General features: G+C 32.6%; 1 protein-coding gene across 1 annotated transcript in view; it reads left to right on the top strand.

Annotated features, from left to right (window-relative positions):
- The window catches only part of LOC140432481 (probable multidrug resistance-associated protein lethal(2)03659), a 50,876-nt gene that overhangs the window by 10,652 nt on the left and 13,798 nt on the right, over window positions 1–26,426 (top strand). The window contains exons 3-8 of the mRNA XM_072520396.1: window positions 3,455–3,882; window positions 9,482–9,638; window positions 11,503–12,087; window positions 13,370–14,053; window positions 20,756–21,086; window positions 21,156–21,306. Of these exons, the coding sequence (XP_072376497.1) occupies window positions 3,455–3,882; window positions 9,482–9,638; window positions 11,503–12,087; window positions 13,370–14,053; window positions 20,756–21,086; window positions 21,156–21,306 (2,336 nt within the window). The remainder of the gene's footprint in view (window positions 1–3,454; window positions 3,883–9,481; window positions 9,639–11,502; window positions 12,088–13,369; window positions 14,054–20,755; window positions 21,087–21,155; window positions 21,307–26,426) is intronic.

The following is a 26,426-nucleotide window of genomic DNA, read 5'->3' as shown; positions in this document are numbered from 1 at the left end:
CAGCTGAGATTGAAGCAGCTGTTATGTCTACGCGGGAAAGATTACATCTTTGTGTGGACAACGATGGAAAATAATTTGAACATTTAATTGGGCATTAAGTTTTAATGATCGAGATATTTGTATGCTCTTTCACATATTTAATTTTAAGTTATAATAAAGGGTGAGTCAATACTATACTTACTTATGTTTATGCGTGTTTATTCATATCTCGAGTTCGACAAAAGCTATCAACATGCGGTTTACGCCATTTTGTTGCGAATTTAATCCAGTTTCATTATAATTTACAATAAATAGGTATTTCCATTAAACATTTTGAAGAAAGAAATTTTAATTTTTTCTATTCGAAAGTACCTTCAACCCATGACAATTAAAACTAAATGCAATTCTTTTATAGTAGATGTAAATTAAATTATCCACACTCTTTCTTATGACACTAATTTCGTTAAAATCGGTTAATCCAAACCAAAGCTATAGGTATTTATCCACAAATACTGTCCCACTCTCCCCCACCCTTCATTTGAAAAAATAAAAAAAAGTACTTGAACAACTTTGTGCTAAATTTAGGCCTATTTCTAGTTTACTTATTTAACACTTGTTATAATTGGGCATATTTCCCAAAAACTGGTTTTCAAATTTTTCTTCACGGGTTACGCCCCCTAGCGGTTAACCCAGAAACTTATTTCCGGCGATTTTTCTTGGCCATTTTTACTAAGGAATTTTTTCTCCTAAAGTTATAATATGAATAGTTTCTGATATATAGCCGAGAGATCGGCTTATTGGACCACCCGGTATATATATATATATATATATATATATATATATATATATATATATATATATATATATATATATATGTATATGTATATCTATGTATGTATGTATGTATGTATATTGATAATGAATGATAAAGGTTTCAATATTTATAATATTACAAAGTACATTCTTTATTTCGTTAATGTTTTAATTAAATATTAGAATAGTTTGATGTACAGTTTTTTTTTGTAATTTGAGTGATAGATATTGTTTGTTCATTAAATTTTTTGTTTTTGTTAAGACTGTCGGTAATCAATTTTAAGTCATCGCTGTCTGGATTTCCAGTTATAAATTTAGTAACAGTTCCAAGTCCGTTTATTAATCCGCGTTTATTTCGATTATGATTAAGGATGGCAAATTGATCCGGAATATCCTTTAAATAAATAGAATATTGGGTTTGTAATACGGGATGGTTAATTTTATTGTTTAATTTATTTATTATATTTTCTATACGCGTAAGGTTAATTAAAAGTAAAAACAGAATTATTTCTATTTGTATTCCTGCTTCTTCTTGGAAAAATCCGTTTGGATTGTTGAAACATTGAATTTGAGCTTGGGTAGTGCATAGTAGAGAAGTAAGAAGAAGTAGTCTGAAAAAAAGGAAAATTTACTATTTTCTGATTCTTTTTATGTTCTTAATATCAGTAGTTATTTTTCTATTAGCAGGGTTAGGCCAACAATTTGAGTTTAATTTTGCTGAATGACTTTAATATTTTCATAAGGGGTATTTTTATTTATTTGTTTCTTATTTCTATAAACTGCAGTTTCTGGATGAACTTCAGGAATTTGTTCCTGTCTCTTGATTTGCGTTGGCTAGGTTTTGGGTCACTTTTCTTTAGTATTTTTATATACGTGCTCTAAAAATGGCTGTAGCTCATTTTTTCTATTTTCATTGTAATTCTCGTATATTGTTAGGTCATTATCGAAAAGGACCTCATCTTCGTAAGGGCCGTACAAAAGGGTAAAGGGTGTAAATTTAAAACAAAAAGAGAAATCAAACGATTTCTACCTGGCGAAACCGAATTCAAATTTTTACCACTGTGCTTCCTAAAACTTGCGAAGCAAACAGCTTGATAAATTACTCGGCAAGGGAATCTAAAATTGCATTCCACATGCAGTTCATCATGGTCAAAATTCGTAGTGAATTCAGTTTCTGGTACCAAGTTGGTTGCCACGGTTAAATGACTTGAATGTCAAATAACCATTGTAAAGATGGCGGAAGTAATTATGGAAGGTCTTCTAGTGGTTGCTGATATGTTGAGACATGAGATGAAAATCCAGAAAAAAGGAATAAAAAAGAAAAAATACGGCACTTCTAACATCCTTATTTTTATATTCATTTATCCGTACATTCCATAATGCTTCCTCAGCTTCGTATAATTCCATGAATCTAACACTCTCCCTTTCAGACCATTTTCTTTTTGTGTTTACTTCTCGTTTTAGATTTTTCGACACCGACGCCATTTTAATTTTACAATACCGTGCTACTTATATCCAAGGAAGTTGGCCAGCATCCTACTTAATTTGGATAGACCCTGTTGATACAAGTGTACTTGGATGAACAGGTGACAAAATCAAAGTAGCTTCCAAGTGTTTGGACATTTCCAACGTTTAAGCTGACTTTGACCAAGTACACTTGGATAGTGTCCACCCTCCTTAAGCAAATATATCTCCACCTCTTATATCTTGTACTTCTCTGACCAAACCGATATCCTCAATAAAATCAAAATCTTTCGTATCTCCAACAAATATGCCTCAATCCGATACAATATTTGACGAACTATGATTCTGAAATATAAAAAAATTGGTTAAGAAAGTTTCTCGTTGTGTTATTAGTCGGAAAAGCAATTGCAGAAATATTGAATCGACTAGTTTATGAGGTGGCTGATTTTGAATTAGAGTATTACTCACATGATCAGAGTTCATGTCCCATGCTTTCTTAATATGTAAATAAATATTAACAAAAATATTTCTACCTATAAAGAAATCAATTAGGTTTGAAATTTTGTCGGGATCAGTAGGCTAATACATATGTCGGTTTATCTGTTGAAAGTGTTTCACATTTTAATTGCTTAACTTGCCTCTAGTTCCTTTCCCGTGGTTGTGATTAACTTACAATCCCAATAGGTGTGATTAACCTACAATTACAATAATCTCAAAAGATTTTGTTTTAATATTTACCGAAGTAGCTTGAAACATTTTTGTTTTGTAGCATTTGTTAGGATAGATTATTTTATTTTGATAGCCCTACCACCTCTGGTTGTATTATCAGGATGGAATGCATGGCATACTTTATATCCTTGTAGATTTCATTGGTAAAGTGTGTTTCAGAAATGAGACAAATGTCAATTGTTTTAATGTCTAGGACAGACTGTAATTCTTGTTGATGTTTCAGTAGTCCATTACGCATACACATTTAAAACAAAATATTTAAGAATTAATTATTCAAAATGGTTACTTGTAAATATGATACAGTATGTTTGATCTTGGGCTAGTTGAAATTGTTTTTATCATTTTGAATATTATATTTGACTTTAAGTCAATAAAATATGTGGAATTTAACCTCTATTTTTTAATCCGGTAAATTCCAAAATGTTATTAACTATTTGACAAGTACTAATTAGGTATTTTTACTTTTTAGTTTAGTGAATCCACTTGCTGTAAGTAAGCTGATCTCTTATTTTGACATAACAAGTAATCAAACTAAAGAAGACGCCTATTTTTGGGCGGCTTTATTGTTACTTAACAACCTACTTTATACAATATATTCCCATAATGCTCTATTATGGGCTGAGAAATTGGGAATTGAGATACGAACATCGTTCTCTGCCTTGTTATACAGAAAAGCTTTACGACTGACGCCTTCAGCGGTTGCAAGAATTAGTTTAGGAAACTTGGTGACGTTAATAACAAAAGATGTTTATACATTTCAACTCTCGATTTGGATGATAAACGATCTATGGAGTGGATCCGTACAGATCTGTGTACTCTGCTATGTTTTATATACTAAGATTGGAGTGTCTTCCTTTATTGGAATTGGAATGGTTCTACTTGCTCTACCCATACAAGGTAAATAAATTTATTATTTTATGCCTTTTCATCAAGTGGATCTTTTGTAACTTTCTTTGTATCTACATATATAATATTTTCATGACATAATATGTATAATTTAAAGTTCCGTTTGAAGATGTTTACTCTCAGGACGCTGGAACTCACTTAAGGCATGGGTGTATGTTACCTAAAGTAAAATTTAATTAAACATTAAACATCAAATATTAATAACAACATTATGTACAATCTTTGTTAACCTTATGTATTTTAAAGGGTTTTTACCCTAATATTTTGGTGGCTCAGGCATGTCAACCTACATTTTTAACCTGATGATGGAATTATTATTCCGAAAACGTTCGTGTTATTTGATGTAGCCCTTTTAAGGGTTTTTTAAATATACCCACTTACAAAGATTTAACCTCCTTTTCATTTTTTATTTATATTTCACCTTATAGGGACCCTTCCTCTTGACGCATGCTTGTACGGATAACCGATGTGGAATAGTTTTTATAATTATTACTCTTGTTATTGTTAGAATTATTGGTACTAAAGCCAAAGAATATAGACGCATATAGGACATTTCAAATGAGCGATTTGGTCACGGTTATTATACTTCAAAACACTCCTGAAGAGGGCGATTGCTTAAACTTAATCCCTGGTCGTCGGCTTAAAACCATCATGAAAGATATAGTTAGGGGGAAGTGGGAAAGGAGTACGAATGGAGCTATTTAACTTATGCATCCACGCTTACTGAAATTTCGTCGCCATTGATTTGCAAACTATCTTTTTTTTGTTTTTATCACAATAAAATCTTAATTTCTAATATATTAAATTAATAAATTTTTAATTTTAATACTTAAAAAGATATGAAATTTTCGTAACGTAACTTTTTATTATACTGTTTTTCTGTCCAAAAATTTACGAAACATTTTACTAAAATTTCAAAATATATTCAACCAAAAATTTCATTTTCTCAAGACTTTTCATTAAACTTTTTAGGCTATTTTCGAAATTATTTCATTGAACAATTATTGTCCTGTTCAAAAAAGTATTCAATCAAACTTTTTAATAAATTTTGAAATTTTCCATTTCGCCGAAATTTTCATCCATAATCTTTTAATAACAACTAAAAGCATTCCTGAACTATTTTTGAAATATTTAACAGTAACTTTTCATGAATAGTCTATATGAAAGCATTTACGCTGAATGGATACTATTTAGTCTTGTTTTAAAATAACAACTACTAGTAAAACATAATTTTCACAATGGATAAATATTGGTAAAATTATTACGATTTAATCTTTAATGGATCTATACTTAATTGAACATAAACTGATGACATTAATTAAAATTAAAATAAATTTTATGTATAAATTTAAGACATTTACTAAAATTTAAACTTCATAACTGATTTTTTTTATTCACATATGAATGACTAACTAAATTATTGGTTTCAAAAATGAAGCCAAATATTAACTTAGTGTTTAATTACTACATAGTATATTTAACTTAATAATATTCTTTTCATTGTATATTAAATCTGAAGCATGTTTAAAATTTCTTTAAATTATTCTCATTAGAAAATTAATTTCACGCCGCCTATTTGTAAATATTTTGTTAAAAGCCGTAAAAATAACCCAACAGCAACGAGCGATTCGCGACGCTTTTTTTAACAATGAAGTATTTCGCCAAATGTTCCCTGATCTTTTTATCTATCCTTTGCTTAATAGAAATCTTTCCTAGTAACAAAGGAGTCAGTGCCTATTGTAAAATCCCGGGTCTATCTTCTCAGAAAAACAGAAGAGTTGGTTTTCGGAGAACGTATAATTCTTGTTAGGAGATAAGGTTTAAGTTACAAAAATGACTCCACTAGCCTTGTCTTTTAAATATCAATTTTGCTTGGCACTCTTCAGCCAATACTCCCACTTCTTTTTTTATCTTTAGCTTGCCTAAGATCAAAATTCGAATTCATTTTCAAGTTGATTCCTGTGGCAAGCGGGTGGTTCTCTATCACACGGCGACGTATTCCAATTCGAAGGAACGAAGTCACCTCTGTTTGCCGTTCATGTCCACCATCGTTCATTTCATCTCTACCTTCATTCGTCTCTGTTGTTCGACGCCTTCATTCAACTTTACGTTCATTAGTATCTTAATTTATCTATACTACTGACTACTGCCTGTGCTGTTCCTGTCTGGTTGTTTCTCTTTTCGACTACCTCGAAGTCAATTCGAGGGATTACGGATCGAAGACCGTAATTCATTGCTGACCTGCCGTCCAATACCTGTTGCCAGGACCCAGTGACAAGTGCCTGTATTGAGGACGTAATGCAGTCACCTGTATGTCCACCTGTTGTCTACGGTATTGTGAGTAACCATAAATTTTATTGACTGAAGCTCAACTTCAATACCTAAATAGTAACAAATTGAGTTATAACATCCAGTTCAGTGACTTTGCTTTATGGTTAAGTATAACCGAATGAACTACGGGTATAAACTTACGATATCATACGTATAAATTACGAGCCATTTGTTTGATATTAAAGTAGGTTAGGTATATTTATGATAAATTTTAGGAATAGATTTGAGGTAATCACATTCAAAAAAATTTTTAGTAAATGTTTACGTATTCTCAAGGCATAATAATATTTTATTTTGACGAATATTGACAATCATAATATTCCTTGTTTTTTATTCTTGAGAATACTGCATTATTCAGTATTATTTTTCAAAAAGATATTTTGTTGTTGTATTTTTGATAATAGATCGTGTAATCACTTATCTCGTGACATTTAACTGTGCCGTAATTGTTATAGTGCATTTTTTTCTAATAACCTCAATATAACTTTGTTAACGATATATTTGCTTTTTATTTTTTGTTATAATATGAATTTATATTGTTGTGCAAGGTGTATCTCTTTCAGGCATTTTTATTGACTTATATTATTATTTGTTTTATCATATAACTAGTGTATATGTGTCGAAATATTAAGTGTGTACCGCATGATCAAAATACCTTTTCTCTCACTGTTTATTTTATTCTCGCGTATCTTAACTGTATCTTGCCTTTCTCGTTATCGTATTCTCTATGTCTTAAGGTTTCCCTGTTCCTCTAAAAATAGGGTGGTGCCCAAATAATTCCCTTCTCTTATCTTCCAACTTCTCTTCTCTTATCTTCTAACTTCTCGTCTTTGTATCTTCAGTACTTCTCTAACTGATTCTTTATATTTGAGCTGTAATAAGAGCCCCGACCAAGATACCTCTACCAGACTGAAGCCTGAGCCTAGTACCGTTCTTCGTGTAACCTCTAATCTATCATTAAAGAGGGTACAAACCTAGATACTACCGTCATTTCTTAAAATAAATGTTACAGAGATATTGAAAAACAAAAAAAGCAAAATAAAAATATATGAGAAATTATAAACGTTTTAAAGGTAATAATAGTAGATAATTTAGCCATACAACAGTAAATAATTTAAAACCTTTTATGTGTAAATATTGCTGCTCTTAGCTAATGTTAATTTGCTAATAACAATGTTAATAATGATAAATTAATTTGTATTAATAGATAAGTTAATAGTACTCAGTGGAAACTGAGCGATAAGGTGGCAGAATGGTAAGGAATGTACTCATTCAAAAATAGGCCTCCTTTGTATACAAAAGTACTAAGTCAAGTGGATTCAAAAAGTATAAGGCCATGGTTTAATACTTTTTCAATATGTTAAAGAGCCAGCAAAGATGGTTTTTAAAATAAATTTACGAAATGTATTAATTAAACAAATAATACTTTCTTGCGTAACGATGTGTACTTTTAAACTCTGAGTGTAAGGATAATAAAGGAGTGAAGGACTTTGTATTGCCATAAAAATAAATTCTTGGACTTTAAAATATATATATATATATATATATATATATATATATATATATATATATATATATATATATATATATATATATATAGATCTAGAGAGGCGTTATTTGAGACTTACCTATTTATTTTTTTAAGTTAAAATAATGTTTTATTTTCTTTATTTTTAAAAAATTTTATAAGGCGCAAAAATTTGATGCTATTCCACGACCACGCGGCATCTACATATGAAAATATCTAAGTTGCATTTGTTGCCCCACCCTTTCATATTTTAGAAGCAGGAATAACTCTAACATGACCGGTCCCTAGTGGTATAAATAAGGAACTAAAATCTTGATCAACTTCTGCTTCTTCTCTGTAACATTTGTTTAACCTTTGCCGAGACTAAAAAATGACAGTGAAAGATCCCTCTATATGCATCTTTGCTATCTACATATTCTTTGCTAAAACCTATATAAAAATAGAGTTAAATCTAAAATTAACGTAAGCATACAGTTCAAAATTTTAAAATTCAGCAAAAAATGGAAGCATGTCCCTGCTCTTTTTATTTCTTTCAAAAATACAAAGTCTAAAAATATTACACCTTTTTAAAACGAGAGGCTTTTCATCATTACACTTGTAATTTGTCGAAATATTAATTGCACAAGGAATAACTTTTACAATACTTATACAACTAATGTTATCCTTCTTCCCTATTATCTACGTCACTAATATCATTCAATTCAATAAAACATTATTTTCACTGTTAATGTCGAACTGCCCAATCTTCTGATAGTATTTTTTAACTTTAATCTCTTTGGCGATTCGTTTCTGCCAGTTCTCTTTGGTAATATAAGATACTTCTTTTTTAATTACCTCAATTACCTTGTAGTTATCAAATTTAGAAAATGTTTTCGCACGTTTTATATTTGGTTTTAATTGGCCCCAAATTAACTTAATTGAACACACAAAAACAGAGAGGAAGTCTCAATATAGTGTGTCCATGCTTTTCGCCAAAACTCTCTAGCGCGTATAATTTGTTCAATTGCTTCGTTCGTAAACTTCAATAAATTGGTTTGTTGTTTAAAAACCTTCGAAATACAAATCATTTTCCATTAAAAAGCTTTGAACTTCAGCTTTCTTTGAAGATGTATTTGGTATCTTAGTGAGCTGTCGGGAATGATAGGGAATGTCGGGAAGCATTATCAAGCACTATTAACTATTTATAAGTTTGAGATCAGTCACTTTTGAAACCCATCTTCAAAAATATCAGCTTCCATACAATGTTGTAGTCAATGTTACAATCCTCTATTTTTTTCCCACATATTTTTCGGAAGTATTCGGAACCAATCCCTTACTTTCTGCGCAATGTACAATAATTAGCTGAGATCCTTTATTTGCAACATGTTTGAACCATCTACCCATCCTTTCTTAACTGTATCATGGGTATCATAATAATATTGAGTTTCGTCTAAATAGTAAATTCGCCTATTTTCTTGCCTATATTTAGTAATTGACGTCTGTTGACTATTCTTTGGCTTTTCAGAACTGCTTGACGTTTATGTATTGTTTTAAATTTAAAGGCCGATTTCTTTGTGTTTTCTAACGAACTGCTTCACAACTAAAATGCTTCTAGTGTGCTTCGGCACAGACAACCCGTTGGTTGTAAAAAGGAATGGCTCAAACGTCGCAGCCTTTAAAGCATCTACCGCTCTTATACACAAAAAAAAAATCGAGAAAATATATTATTTTAAATATAGTGCCTTTTTTTAGCTTATATCGGTAAAGTAGTAGGGGACTATCGATATAATACAGGACATAGGACTGACGAACGATTACAACAAACTCAAGAAACATTATCTACAATAAGAATTATAAAGATGTACACATGGGAAAAGTTTTTCGAAAATAAAATTAATAAAGCAAGAAAGTAAGTTGTTTTTGTGGTTTAATTAAGTTCATTAATGTTTTTTTTTTTTGGGCGTATCGCCAATAATATATCTAGTGATATTAAACCAGAATGTGATAAAATACAATACCACTTTATTTTCCTTTTGTAATAAATATTTAGACTATCAAGACTAGATAGACTAGCGTTTTATTTTCGCAACGTTTGAAATTCACAATAAAATTACACAACTATATTATTTAGGTAGGCAACAAACAAGTAAACATTAATTTACCGTATCATCATTTTTATCATCATCATTTTCTTTGCCTTTACTCCAATGCGGAGTAGGCTGCAACGGTGTTACTTATTGTCTTTTGTTAACCAATTATTTATTTAAATATATAAATTAATTTTATTTCGCCTGTTGGGTAGGCAATCCAACACACGTCCATCTATATGCACGTTTCTCTATAAATCAGGATTTCCAATATTGTATCGGAAACCAACTTTGTCGGAAACCAACATTTGTTACTTTAATTTGCTTAAGTTGGTATTGTCTTCTTCAATATTCTACTGTCGTTTACAGGCATGCAATTTGTCCGATTCCATCCTTGAGTTTTCTAGTGGTCACTCTTATTCATGATACTATAACAAACATTTTATGATACTATAACAAACATGTTAGTTATAGTATCACGACTCTTATGCATCAAGCTTCTTTGTTTCCTTTAGCCGTGGTCTGTGCTCAATAAGAAAGAACTTCCCAGTGAATATCTGAAGATTTTGAAAGACATATATGAGGAAGTAGTAACTAGTGTTAGGACAGATTTGGGAGAGATTGATAAAGTTTACGTAAAAGTAAAATTGCACCAATGCTCGATGCTTAGTCTTTATTGATTATCATTTGTGTTGGATCAGATAACTACAAAATTACAGGATAATATTGCGTGGTGCTTAATGTATATAGATGATGTACCTAGTGTTATTAGAAAATACTGAAAATGATTTAGAACAAAAATTAGAATAACAAGAGAAATCATACGATTTCCTACCTGGCGAAACCGAATTCAAATTTTTACCACTGTGCTTTCTACAACTTGCAAAGCAAACAGCTTGATGAATTACTCGGCAAGGGAATCTAAAATATGCATTCCACCTGCCGTTCATCATGGTCAAAATTCGTAGTGAATTCAGTTTCCGGTACTCCAAAAAGAGTAAAGAAATAAAACATAATGACGGTATTAGATTTTCGTTTCGATACAGTTTAATTATGTTTTAAAAATTAGAATAGTTTAGACAGGCTTTGAGGAGACAGAAGACGAATAAGTATGGGAGTTTTCACTGATGATGGTGTGATGGGATCAAAAATGTTTTGAATTACAAATATACCAATTATATTAGAAGTTTTTACAAAGTCTTTTAACCATTATGGTATACAGCCAACCACTGGAAACTTTCCCACTTTAACAAAAAAAAATCAATAGTTTTTAATATTTGATTGTTAAATAGTACATTAATTTATTCTGTTAATTGAGATCATTACGAAGTCCTCTAAATAAATCTCCTAATTATAGCATAATATCTATTACATCTGCAGCTCAATAGTTTATAGCTGTTTAAACTTGCCATCTTCCGAAAGTTTAGTGTTTAGCAACAATTTGTTTAAAAATATAAATAGTAACAATGACGACCTATTTCAACGAACCTTGCTAAATCTCACAAAATGTACGTGTTTATATATCTTTATATCTTTTATCGATACAATAAACTTCGTTCTTAAATAGAATTGTCAATCACAGTCAAGGAGTTTCTGATGATTTTTTTAAACAAGAAATAGAAAATTTTAAACGTGAAAATATGTCAATTAAGTCATTTTTCTAAATAAACTAATATTGTGTTTTAGGCAGGAATCAAACAAAATATTAATCGTATATGAACTAAGAATGATCCAAATCGTTGTGGGCATCTTATTTTCCAAATTTGGATTCTACACTCTTGTTATGGCTTACATATGGTTTGGGTATGCAACCGATACCGAGCTCATCTTTTACTTAAGCACGATGTTTAAGGATATAGAGTACTACCTAGGTGGCCTTATTCCCTACGGTTTAGGTAGAGCAGCTGAGCTTTACTCAGCGCTGAGGAGAATTAACCAAGTAATAACCGCAGAAGAACTTCCACCAAAAGTAGGTGCTGACGAACCAACCAACGAACCGATTTTGGAACTCAGAGAAGCTGATGTTACGATAAATAACAACCTTATTTTAAATAATATTAACTTTAAACCCAAGCCTGGTTTGACTTTGGTGACCGGTAAAGTAGGATCAGGTAAAAGCTCTTTATTGAAAGCTTTGCTACAAGATTATCCTTTAGACAAAGGTTGCATATTGTCTAAAGGAAGAATTTCATATGCTTCGCAAGATCCTTGGTTGTTTCCATCCTCCATTAAGCAAAACATTATATTTGGCGAAAAATTTGATGAAAAAAGGTATTTATTTTTATTATATCTTCATATCATCATACATTTTTTTATGTAAAAGAAATAATAAGTTAGACTTACTCACAATCAATTTAATTTAACTAATCGGACGACCGGTTTCGCTTTCTATAATATGCAAAGCATCTTCAGGTCACGATACAAAGTTAAAATGCTGAAAATAATAATCTCATATTAGGGTATTGTCTAATAAAGATAAAACATAGGTAGGTGATATAAACTATATAAATTACAGTAATTATGCCAATATTACATGTCTGTGGTTTTATAAATGAATAAAATGTTTAAGCAGACAAGGTAAGACCCACAAATTGGTAACATAGTCTATTAAACTGTAATGAATTAATAAATAAACAAATAAATAAACATTACTTACATGCCGGTACTCTATTATTTGTTTATTTATTAATTCATTACAGTTTAATAGACTATGTTACCAATTTGTGGGTCTTACCTTGTCTGCTTAAACATTTTATTCATTTATAAAACCACAGACATGTAATATTGGCATAATTACTGTAATTTATATAGTTTATATCACCTACCTATGTTTTATCTTTATTAGACAACACCCTAATATGGGATTATTATTTTCAGCATTTTAACTTTGTATCGTGACCTGAAGATGCTTTGCATATTATAGAAAGCGAAACCGGTCGTCCGATTAGTTAAATTAAATTGATTGTGAGTAAGTCTAACTTATTATTTCTTTTACCTTTTGAAATGGACTCACACAAGCAACAAATTCATGATTTTTTTATGTATTTATTTCAATTAATTGTAATGCAAGCAAATATCTTATTTGGGTTTTATATTGTATATAAGTAAAATAATTCATTTCATTTCAATTGGAACTCCACCAATGCTCTACACGTGTTACACGTGTATGAAATTTCAATTAAAATGAAATGCAATCTTTTACATTCATTTAAACGTTTTTTCTCAACGTAAAGAGCAAAACTGATAGTATTTTTCAAGGGTGAATCGTAGATGCATGTCGAAGTAAAAGGATACTTCTAGCATCGTTCAAAAGCCTCTAATAACAGGCTTTGAATTTGCAGTTCACCTAATTTGCTATCAAAGAGAGGTCTCTCGACTTCTTGTTACTTCGTATATGTATATATATATATATATATATATATATATATATATATATATATATATATATATATGCAGAAATCAAGGCAGCATGCCTTAGGCGGCTTCGATTCTATTTCTCATTTTTTTTATTTATCTTATCACCGTATATTTTAATATTTATTTTAATTTATAGGTATTTGGAAGTTATAAGAGTTTGTGCACTAGAGTTCGATTTTAAAATGTTCGAGAAACGTGACGAGACCATAGTGTGCGACCGAGGAATGAATCTCAGCAAGGGTCAGCAAGCTCGCATTAACCTCGCCAGAGCAGTGTATAAAGAAAGTGAAATATATTTACTGGATGACTCTCTGACAGCTCTGGATAGTCAAGTACAAGACTATATATTTAACGAATGTATAAAAAAGTTTTTGAATGGAAAAATATGTATTCTCGTGACACAAACTTTAAATCAAATAAAAACTGCAGAAAACTTGATAATTATGGAAAATGGTCAAATAAAATTGGTTGATAAACCAGATGAAAAATATATAGAAGAACTGGAAATGATCATAACAGGCGATGAAGTTAGTGATGAAAATCAAGATTATGATAATAAAACCAACCACGTAAACAATGAGAAAGATTACCTAAATGATGAAGACGATGAATATCGTGATGATGAAAAACTTTTAGAAACAGAACAGACCAACAGGCCAAAAATATATGGAGAAATTATAAAAAAGGGCAAAGTATCTTTGTCGATTTACAATCAGTATCTGATATATGGAGGAGGAATACTCTTTCTCATTTTTAATATATTTTTCTTTGGTGTGACACAAGGCGTGGAAAGCTTATCAGACTACCTACTAACAAGGTGGTAAGTAAAATGTGCATTATAAGTATACTTAATTAAAATCATAAATAAAATGAAAAGAATAAATTAATGATATATGTCGTTGAGTATAGGAAAAAATAATGACACGTATATTCATTTTATTTGTTACGGAATCTTTGAGAGCTTCTCGACAGTATCGTTTTTTTTTAGGAATAAACTTGTGTAATAGGCTTGATAGAAAGAGATTTATCTATCGAACCTTCTTCCTTCTTCTTCTTCTTTTTATGTAGACATGACTCTGTCTGTTTTTTAATATGCCTCCAGTAAGTTGCCGTTCCATCGTTTTCGTGGTCGTCCTACTGATCGTCTTCCTATTGGGAAACCTTCTCCTGCCGTCTTTACTACACAATTTGTTGTCATTGGACGTATACGATCGTTCCATTCTACTCTTCCATTTCTTACCCATTTCTTGATGTTCCCCACCTTGCATATACGTCGTATATCTGTACTTCTAACTCTGTTTCATAGTGTCTTACCATCAATTTCTCTAGTGTTTTCATCTCTGCTGTTTCTAACATCTTCTCTGTGTCAGGTCGTGTTTCTGCTGCGTATGTTATTATTGGTTTGATGACCGTTTTGTACATTCTACCTTTCATTTCTTTCCCTATATTTTTGTTTCTCCATATTGTTTTATTCAGGCAACTTTCGGCTGTGTTTGCTCTATTCACTTGATTTTTCACTTCAGTTTCGAGCTTTCCGTAGCTAGATAAATGTTAAATTTTCTGGCGGTTATATTAAATTGGTGCCGCATACGTTGTAAATCAGCTTCACTTTGAGAGAGTAGTGTTGCGTCGTCTGTATAGCAAATTATTTTAAATTATTTTTCTTCCATTTGGTATCCTTTTTTAGTTCTTACTTTTTTTAACCTATCCAACCGTTAAATAAATTTAAATAATTAGGAATTTTTACAATTTCAAACACTTTAATTAATAAAATATATAGCATTGTTTATTAAATACAATCAAGGTCACAGCAAAATTTAAAATAATTAAGTTCTGAAAGTTACTCTTCTTCTTCAAGAACTGCCGTCTCCATCAGTTGAGATGGCACTAATTGGAGATGAGATTAATTTTCAGGCTGAGGTCCCTGGTTGGTTTGTTTAGTAGAAGTTGGAGATCTTCTGCGCTGACTGTGAACACCGTCGTGTTGTTAGCCTATCTTATATTGGATTGTCCGCTTCCGTTTATTTTTATATTTTCTTTTGCTTATTCAAGTGCCTTTCTTTTTAGTAAAACTTAGTCTGTATTTCTTTTTGTCTAGTTCTTTTGCATCTAGTTAATGAATGGATGGATGAAGTGAATTATCATCATCAGCATAAGTGTCTCGACAATCCGTTGTGGATCTTGGCCCGTCTACAAAGAAATCACCACTCCTGTCGATTCCTGGCAACTTCCCTCCATCTTCTGACCTTTAGAATCTATAGATCTTCTTCCACATTATCAATCCATCTCCTTTGTGATCGCCCACTACTTCTTGTGCCCTCTGGTTTTGAAAATGCAAATCTCTTCGTGTATTCGTGTACTGACATCCTAGCAATGTGTCCAGCCCATTTGTCTCTGCACTTTAACGAATTTCACAATATGTGGATCGGTGTATAACTAATATAGCTCAAAGTTGTATTTTCGACGCCATAGCCCATTTTCATTTATGGCCCCAAAAACCTTTCTAAGAATTTTTCTCTCAAAAATACCAAGAAGTATTTCATCATTTTGAGATAAGGTCCACGTTTCAGCCCATATATTAAAACCGGTCTTATTAAGGTCTTGTTTATACTGAGCTTTACTGCACGTTTTATATATTTACTTTTTATATGTTTCTGAAGACCGTCAACAGTTCTGTTTGCTATTGCTATGCGTATTTTTATTTCGTCGCTTGCCGTGTTTGTTGCGTTTACTAGCGATCCAAGATATGTGAATTATTTGACTTGCTCAAAGGTATGGTTGTTAATTTGAATTCTCTGTTGGATATTTCGGGGTTTTTTAGAAACCAACATAGATTTTATTTTTTTTCTCGTTTACCACAAGTTCTAATTCACTTTCCGCGTCCGCAAGCCTTGTAAAACACTGTACCATGTCTATCATACTTCTGCCCACTATAACTATATCGTCAGCGAATGCGAGAATTTGCGTCTATCTGTTAAAAATAGTTCCATGTATTCTAATATTTAATTGTCTGATTACCTTTTCCAAGGCAATATTAAAGAGGAGACACACCAGGGTGTCTCCCCTGTCTTTATTAATGTCAAAGACCATTATTAATGTCAAAGAACGTAGAGTTTTCTCCTTCAATTCCAACACTTGAGCTTACGTTTTGCATTGTTAGTTGGGTCAACTTAACTAACTTAGGTGGTATCCCAAAGTCTATTATTGCATTATATAATGCAGTTCCTTTCACACTGTCATAGGCTGCTTTGAACTCGACGAAGAGATGGTGTGTATCTATGTTATATTTTAGTGACTTTTCTAGAATCTGCCTATGTGCTTGAATTTTACGTGTAGTTGACTTTCCAGAAGTAAATGCCAGAGTAATGCCTCTATAGTTCTTACACTCCAGTTGATCACCCTTTTTATGCAACGGACATATTACCACTCTTCTGGTACCAATTCATTCTGGCATATAAGTAGTATTAGTTTATGTATTGCTGCAAAAAGTTGATCATCGCCTTTTTTTATACATTTAAGAACAGATTTCATCGATTCCTGGGGCTTTATTGTCTTTGAGTTTTAGGATGACATTTGACACTTCTTCTCTTGTTGGGTCTTTACTGTGTATTTGACGTTGTAGCTTTTGTTGATTGTCTATGTTGTAACTTCCTTCAATATCGTTTATATTTAGATGTTCGCTAAAATGTTGTGCCCATCTGTTAAGAACTGAGTTTTTATCATATATAATTTCACCGTTAGTGTCTTTATAAATATTTAGTCGTGGTTTGAATTCTCGACGGTTATTATTTAAGGATTTGTAGTATTTCCTGGTTTCATTTTTATAGAATGAACTTTCCTGTCTCGTTGATAGTGTTCTGTTCGTATTCCCTCTTCTTACGTCGATAGATACATTTTTTTTCTCTTCTAAGACGTCTATACTCTTCTTATTTTCTCCGTGTACAACCTGCGTCGATGGTTTTTTGATATGCTGCGTTCTTTCTATTTGTGTTGTGGCCATCTCGCACTCATGATCAAACCAATGACTCTTTTTTTCTGACTTGGTTTTGCTCAATATTTCAACCGATTTCTGTAACGCAATATCTCGAATATTTGCCCATAGTTGGTCAATGTATTCTTCTTCTTTTAAGTTTTCTGTCCTTATTTGATCTTCTATTTGCTGTCTGTATACATCTTGCAATGTCGGGATCTTTTAGTTTATTAATGTCGATTTTTCTCTCCTTTTCCCGATATCCTTTTTTAAATTGGATATTTTCTCCTTAAATCGTACTTTAACTAAATAGTGATCACTATCTATGTGTGCTCCTCTAAAAGCTCTAACATCTTATAAATTAGAGCAGTGTCTTGCATCGATGATTATATGATCTATTTGGTTAATCGTTTCATTATCAGGAGATTTTTAAGTTCCCTTATGTATATCTTTATGGGGAAAACGTGTCCCAGCTATTACCATGTTCTTAGATATCGCAAAGTTTATGATTCTGAGACTTTTTATCATTAGAGTCTACGTGTAGGCTCTCTTTTCCGATGGTGGGCGAAAATATATCCTCTCTTCCGACTTTCGCATTACAATCTCCTGCTATTATTTTGATGTCATTTTTTGAGCACTCATCGTACTCTCGGTTTAGTGCCTCATAGAATATGTCTTTTTCATCAACCCCTTTTTCTTCCGATGAAGCATGGATGCTAATAATGCTAACATTAGCGAACTTCTCTTTAAGTCATATCGACATATTATTCGACATATCCTACGATCAATAACTTTGAAATCAATTACACTACATTTGACCTTGCTGCTTACAATAAATACGGTACCAAATTCGTCGGGTAGGATATCCACTGTAGAACATATTGCAGTTATTTTTTTCCCGGATGCCTGAGCTAGTCCACCTTATTTCCTGTAAGCAATTATATCTGCTTTGGCTTTATTCATTTCTTGTATGAGCAGAACCGTGGCTCCAGGCTCATAAAGGCTTCTTACGTTTCATGTGCAAATTTTTAAATCGGTATCCTTATTTCGTTTGCAAGTTCGTGTAGGTTAGACAGTCCGGTTCCTTTCTTTGTAGATCTTATACCAAAAGGTTTCTTACAGGGTTGGGTAGTAAACCCAATGCCAAACCCCCTTTTCGGAGGGCCATTTTACCCACTCTCGTCAGTTCCTGACCCAACTTTCCACCCGGTTGTGGCAATATTAATGTTTTTTCTTTAAATACCGGTAATTATCTATAGAGAGGCAGAGTCTTCCGTCTTGGTTGTAACTAAATCCATATGGCAATGATTTAGGGTATTGACGACTATTCTTCCCTGCTTAATATTTTGTATTTATAATGAGGCATCAATTGCAATGAAATAGACTTTAGATAAACAATTATATTTTGTTTTAAAGCTTTATAGACTTGCTTATTACAATTTGCTATTGAGCGCAACGGAAAACCTTTTGAAGATTCTAAAATAAAATCTGGCTTGACTTTTTATTTTTGGTTTTGAAGGGATTATCAGCACTATGATATTAACAAATGAAAAGACTGACATGTTTTTGTACACACTTATGGACAAATCAAAAAATGGAAAACGGAAAATATTTGTGAAGTGTGTAAACAATTTTAATTCCTAGCTGAGCGCTTTCGACAAAGCCATCTTCAGAGCTATGATCAAGTATTTAAGTATCACTACTAGGAGAGATTATTTGGTAACAAAATTTTAGAAAAAGCTTGTTCTATTTATTTTTTTGTTTTTTATTGAAAACACACAAAAAGGACTGAACACTGGATGCTAATTCTATCTAAATAATTTGTTTTTGATTTGATTCATACCTACATACCAAATTTGTTTTACAGATAACTTGTCCATTGAACCTACAGTCTATTTTCAAGATTTTCATTATGATGTTGTGAAAAGCAATTGTTATAAAAAAACTAAATTTTGGAGAGTCTTTGATACATGTCTTCTTTCATTATGTTTTTTAATTCAACAATATTTCGATAATTTTTAAAAATCCTATTTTTCGAATGACATATGTCAATTGTCATCTTTGAAAAATCATAAAGGGTCTATTCGATTTTGCTTTGCTTACTTCATCTGCTGCTTCAACTCTAGTAAAAATGGTCGGGTTCTGACACCCGTACCACAGAATAGTAAACAATCAGAATGCCCATCTGCTTGAAAAAATAAGTACGCGCATCTCATTTGCGCAGCCATCGCGGAATCAGCCATGTTTTAAACGGAAGAATAGATTAAATTATTTCAAATGTACTAAATTATTCTTCTTCTACTTCTTCTTTTGGTGCCTATCCTCTGTGTTAGTAAGTGGGGAATTTTTAAAATGTCAACTATTTGTCAAACTATTATACCTATGTATAACATTATCTATACTTATTAGTAAATACACTTAGTTTTAAGACTACTGCAACATACTAAAATACATAAGAAAATTTTTCAATACAAAATTATATATTCTAAATTTTAAACTTACCTCTATTTAGAGAATTAATAGTAAAAACGTCCCGCCATTATTTCTTGTTCAAAATAATCTATCTTATATGAAAGCTTATCAGCTTTCTACAGACTATTTAGTTGTTTTGTCATAGCACAATCACAATACACAACAATAATTAGTTTTTTCAGCTATTATTCTAAATTTAATATGTATTTACAAATACAACTTATTAATATATATTATATTATGATCAAATTATGTAAGAAATCAAAACATAAACAAAATTTTTACTCTAAAAAAACGGCAACACTTTAAACAATTTTGCCACACGCTTAACTGTCAAAAAATTTGAAGTATTCCAGTATCAATTGCGTACAATTGTTTAATATATTTAATTAAAATTATTATTTTGTGGAATATTAGACTTAAAGAGTTATTTCATAAAATTTATATTATTAATAATAACAAATGTTTTTGGTTATTTAATCAATATAATTCTAAAATTCCCAATATATTGATGATTACATTTTTCTGATTATTATACCATGTTGACGCCTATGAAAGATCGAGCAGTTCCGTATGGGTTTCGTACTATTAGCTGTGTTAGGAAAATTTGAACTCTAAGGTTGACGTTCTGGAAATTTTGAATATAAGTGACGTCACTTTATATAAATTGTGACGTGCACGCATTTTTATATAAAAAATACAATAGCCCATATTTGTACGAGTCTATGTTTCCGTTTCAAATATGGCAATCGCGTGCTGACAAAAGTCCTTTGTGCGTTTCTTTCTTCATTATTTAAAAAATAAAAGAAAAATAGGTCCAGCACTTTTTTACTTACTACATGATCTCTCCCAGTAGGATACTTAATATTTGACGTAAGTAATTGATTGTTAAATTAAAATTAATTATTTACATCACTGCTCTCTTATGGCATATCTCCGAAAATATCTTTGTAAGCAGAAAGCGCTCAGTTAAGAATTAAAATGTTTTACACACTTCAAAAATACTTCTCTTTTCCAACTTTTTCTATGTTATTAACTTCATCTTAATTAATATACTTATATTCCCTTATGTCATTCTAGGGTAGATCAGCAACAGATAGTCCTAACTTTCAAAAATTTAACACACAACAATACTTATAACAAAGCTGTAGAGCATAGTGAACATATAATAAAAATATATTCGACAACTATATTCCTTCATGCCATTTTAACTACAGTCAGCACTTACACAATACTGGAACTCGGACGAAGAGCTTCTATCAATATACATAAAACACTTATTTCTAAACTAACCAGTTCCCTCATGTCATTTTTTGATACGCATTTTTTGGGAAATATTTTGAATAGATGTTCTCAAGATTTGAGTAATGTCGATGAACAGGTTGCTTTTGTTATAAGCGAATTTATGAGGGTAAGTTCGATAAGTGTTCCGCTTCTAATTGTGACCAAATCCACAATGTATTAAATTATTCTATTTTAGGTAGCCTTTGTGCTAGCTAGTATTGTAATAATGATTTCGTTAATAAAATTATCCTTTTTGGCCTGCGCTGCAGTAATATTTTCTTCCCTATATTTCATGAGGAAGGTCTACTTACCCACAGGGCGAACATTAAAACGTCTAGAAACTACAAGTAAGTACCTATTTCGTTTTGTACATTCAATTCTAAATGCATAGACAAAATGACATGAGATCATAGAACAAATAATACATAGACTATTTGGTGAATTTACACGGGTTTCGAAAGGCCACGTTCCTCTTAACAATTTTTAAAAAATCGAATTTTATTTTTAAATTGCTAGAAAATACTTAGAAATAGTATAGATTTAGTCCCAAAGATCTGCGCGATCTTAAAGTAGGTAGAGAAGAGAGCGGTGCGAGCGAAGCGGTTAATTTGCCGGGTGACGGCAACTGTTTAATTTTATTTGGATGTTCTCGAAACCACGTTTTTTTAACTATGTGCCACTCATTGCTAGAATATTACGAAACTATTGCATTTATCAACACGAACCAAACGGCATTTTACTCTTTAGATGTCTCTCTCTGGTCGGTACTACAACCCAAAATATTCATTGTTATTTAGAAAGGGTTTCGTTGTAGTACCGACCATAGTTAAAGTTTTGATGAACTTACTCCAGATCCTGACTTTCTTTACATATGATCTCTTCTTTGTGTTAGTTGTCATTGACATCAGGTATCTCAAGCATTGATATTAGGTATTCTAACCCACAAAAATCTGAAAGGACTAAAATTACGAGATTGTCTCGGAAATATCTCAAGTTTTCTTTATACCGTTAATCTAGCAAATAAGAGGTTTTCTCTCAATGTCTTCCGATTGATTATACTTTTGACATTCTTTCCATATATCTTGTATAGTCCAAATAAAGGAATTAAAAATATTTAATATTGCATTTAATTAGATCTCCCCTAAAAAGGTGAGCAATCATCATCGTAATTTACACTTTCGTTGGACTTTCATACCGCTGCTACCGTTTTACACCTACTGTATAAAAGAAACATACCAATCAATATTATACAAACCATCGAAAACATCTACATCCATAATCGAATACAGTTCCCACTTCTCTTTAATTTAATAATGGACGAAATAATACGGGGGGTATAGGGGGATAAAGGGGTAGGATGCGAATACATGGAGTTGATTCCAGTTTACTCCAACTAGCCTCTTCTACTCAAATCCGACTCTCACCTTCACGCTGGTGTCCCCTGTTAACCGAGCAACCCAGCTGGAGATCTGGTATCCAACCCGGGTGGAAAGTTGGGTCGGGAACTGACGAGAGTGGGTGAAATGGCCCTCCGAAAAGGGGGTTTGGCGTTGGGTTAACTACCCAACCCGGTAAAACCCTATAGTTACGAAATCGAAAGTCAAAAATGCCGGACGGAAATCTCGAGGACGACCTATGCAACGAAATAAGGACCTGAATAATGGAAATAATGATCTTAAAGTATTTACCTGGAACGTTCGCACACTTAACGAACCTGGAAACATCCGCAAACTGTATGACATGTTAGCACAATATAATGCTGATATTACTGCAATACAAGAAGTACGATGGACAGGTCATGGCATAATCCAAAAAGCAAACTACAATATATACTATAGTTGCCATAGAACCAGACATGAATTTGGGACAGCCTTTATAGTCAATAATAAAGTCAAGCACTTGGTTATAGATTTTAAGCCGATAAATCCGCGAATGAGCTGCTTAAGGATCAGGGGCAAGTTTTTTAATATTAGCCTTATTAATGTACATGCTCCAACAGAGGACAAGCAAGACGAAGAAAAAGACAATTTCTATGATGAATTAGAAAGAACATATGACAATTGTCCCAGAAATGACATTAAAATAATAATCGGTGATCTGAACGCAAAAATCGGAAGGGAAGAAATATATCTACCGCACATTGGTAAATATAGTCTCCATAATAATACTAATTCGAATGGACACCGAGCAGTCACCTTCGCAGCCTCAAAGAACATGATCGTAGGAAGCACATGTTTTCTACACAAAAAAATACACATGGGGACATGGACCTCGCCTGATGGATTAACGAACAACCAAATTGATCATGTGATCATAGATGCTAGACACTTCTCCAACCTTATGGATGGCCGCACCTATCGAGGCGCCAATATTGATTCAGATCATTTTCTAGTTGGCACAAGAATTCGGGCTAGAATCTCAAATGCGAAGAAGGAGAGAAGTACCAAAACAAGGCGCCTTAATATTGAACTCCTCAAAAACCCGCAAACGGTAGAAAGGTTTCAAAACTATATCGAAACTAAATACATAACTAAAGAGAATCTAACAATTAGTGAACAATGGGAAATGTGTAAAAATTACATTAAAGATGCAGCAAATAACATTCTAGGGCCGCAAAGACCACCACCACGCAATGAGTGGTTCGATGCTGAGTGCGAGGACATTACAAGAAGAAAGAACAATGCATATAAACTGATGCAGCAAAGAAGAACCCGAGAAAAAGAACAAAAATATAAAGATCTCAGAAGAGAAGAGAAGTACATCCATCGGAGAAAAAAGCGAACTTATGAAAATAGGATATTGGAAGAACTTGAGGCATTAAAAAAGGAAAATCAAACAAGAAAATTCTATAAAAATCTAAATAAAGCAAGAAATGAATTTAAACCAAGGATCGGACTATGTAAGGATAAGGAGGGGCATATACTCAATACAAAAGAAGAAGTATTGAAAAGGTGGGTGGAACACTATAAAGAACTGCTTACTATCGAAGTAGAAGATCCAAATCAACCACCCCCAGGAGAAAACAACAATACACCATTGGAGCCTCCATCAATTTAGGAAGTACGGGATGCAATAAAACACCTAAAAAATAATAAATCTCCAGGAAGTGATGGTATACCCGCGGAACTTATTAAATGTGGAGGTGCTACTCTGACTAATCATATATATAAAATCATACTGAGAGCCTGGAATGAGGAACAAATCCCAGAAGAGTGGTGTATTGGGATCGTTTGCCCGCTACACAAAAAGGGCGATGAATTAGAATGTAGAAACTGTAGGGGAATAACCCTAATACAGCATACAAAATATTTTCGAGTATTTTATATGGTCGCCTGAGTGAATATTCAGAGGAGCTTCTTGGCGAATATCAAAGTGGTTTTAGGCCTGGTCGATCAACAACAGACCAGATCTTTGTGCTAAGGTAAATACTGGAAAAAACCAATGAATTTAATATCGACACATACCATCTTTTCGTAGATTTTAAATCGGCCTATGATAGTGTCCTAAGAAATAAATTGTATGAAGTCATGGATGAATTCCACATCCCCGATAAACTGATAAGATTGGTTAAGGCTACAATGCGTAAAGTTGTTTGCAAAGTCCAAATACAGGGCGAACAATCACAGGCATTTGAAACGCATGTTGGGTTGCGACAGGGAGATGCGCTGGCGTGTCTCCTTTTCAACATAGCTTTGGAAAAGGCGGTCAGGGATCCCCAAATAGACAGCAGAGGAATCATTTTTAATAAATTATCCCAAATTTTGGCATATGCAGATGATGTTGATCTAGTTGCCCGCACAACACGCAAGCTAGAAGAAATGTATACCACCTTGTCACACGCCTCAAAAAATATGGGCCTGCAAGTAAATGAAAATAAAACTAAGATAATGGCATCAACACCCAATAATAGAGCCAGAAACATCGGCCACCAACTCACGGTTGATAATTCTACCTTTGAAGTGGTGGACAAATTCACATACTTCGGCTCCCTGATCACCAAGGAGAACGTCATGACGGAAGAAATCAAGCGAAGAATAATCCTAGCAAACAAATGCTATTTTGGACTGAGTAGACATATGAGAAGCAGAAACTTAAGCCAAAAAACAAAAATAACCATATACAAAACCCATATACAACCAGTGTTGACATATGGGTCTGAGGCATGGACCATTTCCAAGGCAGATGAAAATCTCCTGCTTATATTTGAACGAAGGATCCTGAGAAGAATATTTGGTGGCATCTGTGAAAATGGTGTTTGGAGAAGGAGGTACAACTACGAGATATATCACAGATACAAACATATATTTGGTGGTAAAGACGTAGTATCCTTTATAAAAATAGGAAGACTAAGATGGGCAGGACATCTGGCAAGATCACAGCAGAACAACCCTCCTAGAAGAATCCTTATGTCACAACCCGTGGGAAGTAGAAAAAGGGGTAGACCAAAACTCAGATGGAGGGATCGTGTAGATGAGGATGGTAGACAAATAGGCGCAGCAAACTGGCAACAGTTGGCAATGGATAGAACTGACTGGCGTAATAGACTTGGGAAGGTCGAGGCTCTTTTATAGGGCTGTAGCACCAATGATGATGATGATGACGAAATAATACGAGCAGTACGTAAAGGTCATGGTTACAGAATGGGGAACAAAGAAATCCAATTATTATGTTATGCATCAATCGCCGAGACAGAAGACGAGCTCCAAAGATTAACACACATCTTCAATACAACAGCCAAGAAATACAATATGATAATATCAGCAGAAAAAGACAAAATGTATAACAACATCTAAATACCCACTACGATGTAAAATCGAAATTGATGGGAAAATAATAAAGCAGAAAGCAAGGTTTAGATATCTACGAATAAATATAACTAGTTACGGAGATGTTGAAGAAGAAGTACGACAACAAAGCTTAAAAGTAAGTAAAGCGGTGGGATCTCTTAATGACACAATCTGGAAGAACAAAAACCTAAGACAAGATACAAAAACAAAGATCTATAAAGCAGCAATTAGATCTTTATTAACTTACACGGCGGAGACAAGACCTGACACATCTAATACGAGACGACTACTAGAAACAACAGAGATGAAAATACTCCGACGAATATCAGTCTGTTGGATAGGGAGGAAAGCGAAAACATAATAAGAGCGTGCAATATAGAAGACATAAATAGATGGGTGACAAAACGGAAACAGGAGTGGAATGAACACATTAGTAGAATTGCAGAGTATAGGAAACTACGAATAGCACTAGATAAGTCACCAAATGGACGAAGAAGTATTGGCAGATCAAGAAAAAGATGGTGCGATAATTTAAACAATTTAGGAGGCTAATACTGAAGAAGTAACAGGCTTTAAAGCCTACATATAAGAAGAAAGAAGAAGATGCCGCTGATCTATAAAAAACAACATAAATGCAGTTAAACCAAGCTCTCAAATTGTTTAATCAGGAGATGCGTCTT

Source organism: Diabrotica undecimpunctata, chromosome 1 (assembly GCF_040954645.1).
Source record: "Diabrotica undecimpunctata isolate CICGRU chromosome 1, icDiaUnde3, whole genome shotgun sequence".
Taxonomy (NCBI): Eukaryota; Metazoa; Arthropoda; class Insecta; order Coleoptera; family Chrysomelidae; genus Diabrotica; species Diabrotica undecimpunctata.
This window is presented reverse-complemented; position numbering and strand designations above follow the sequence as displayed.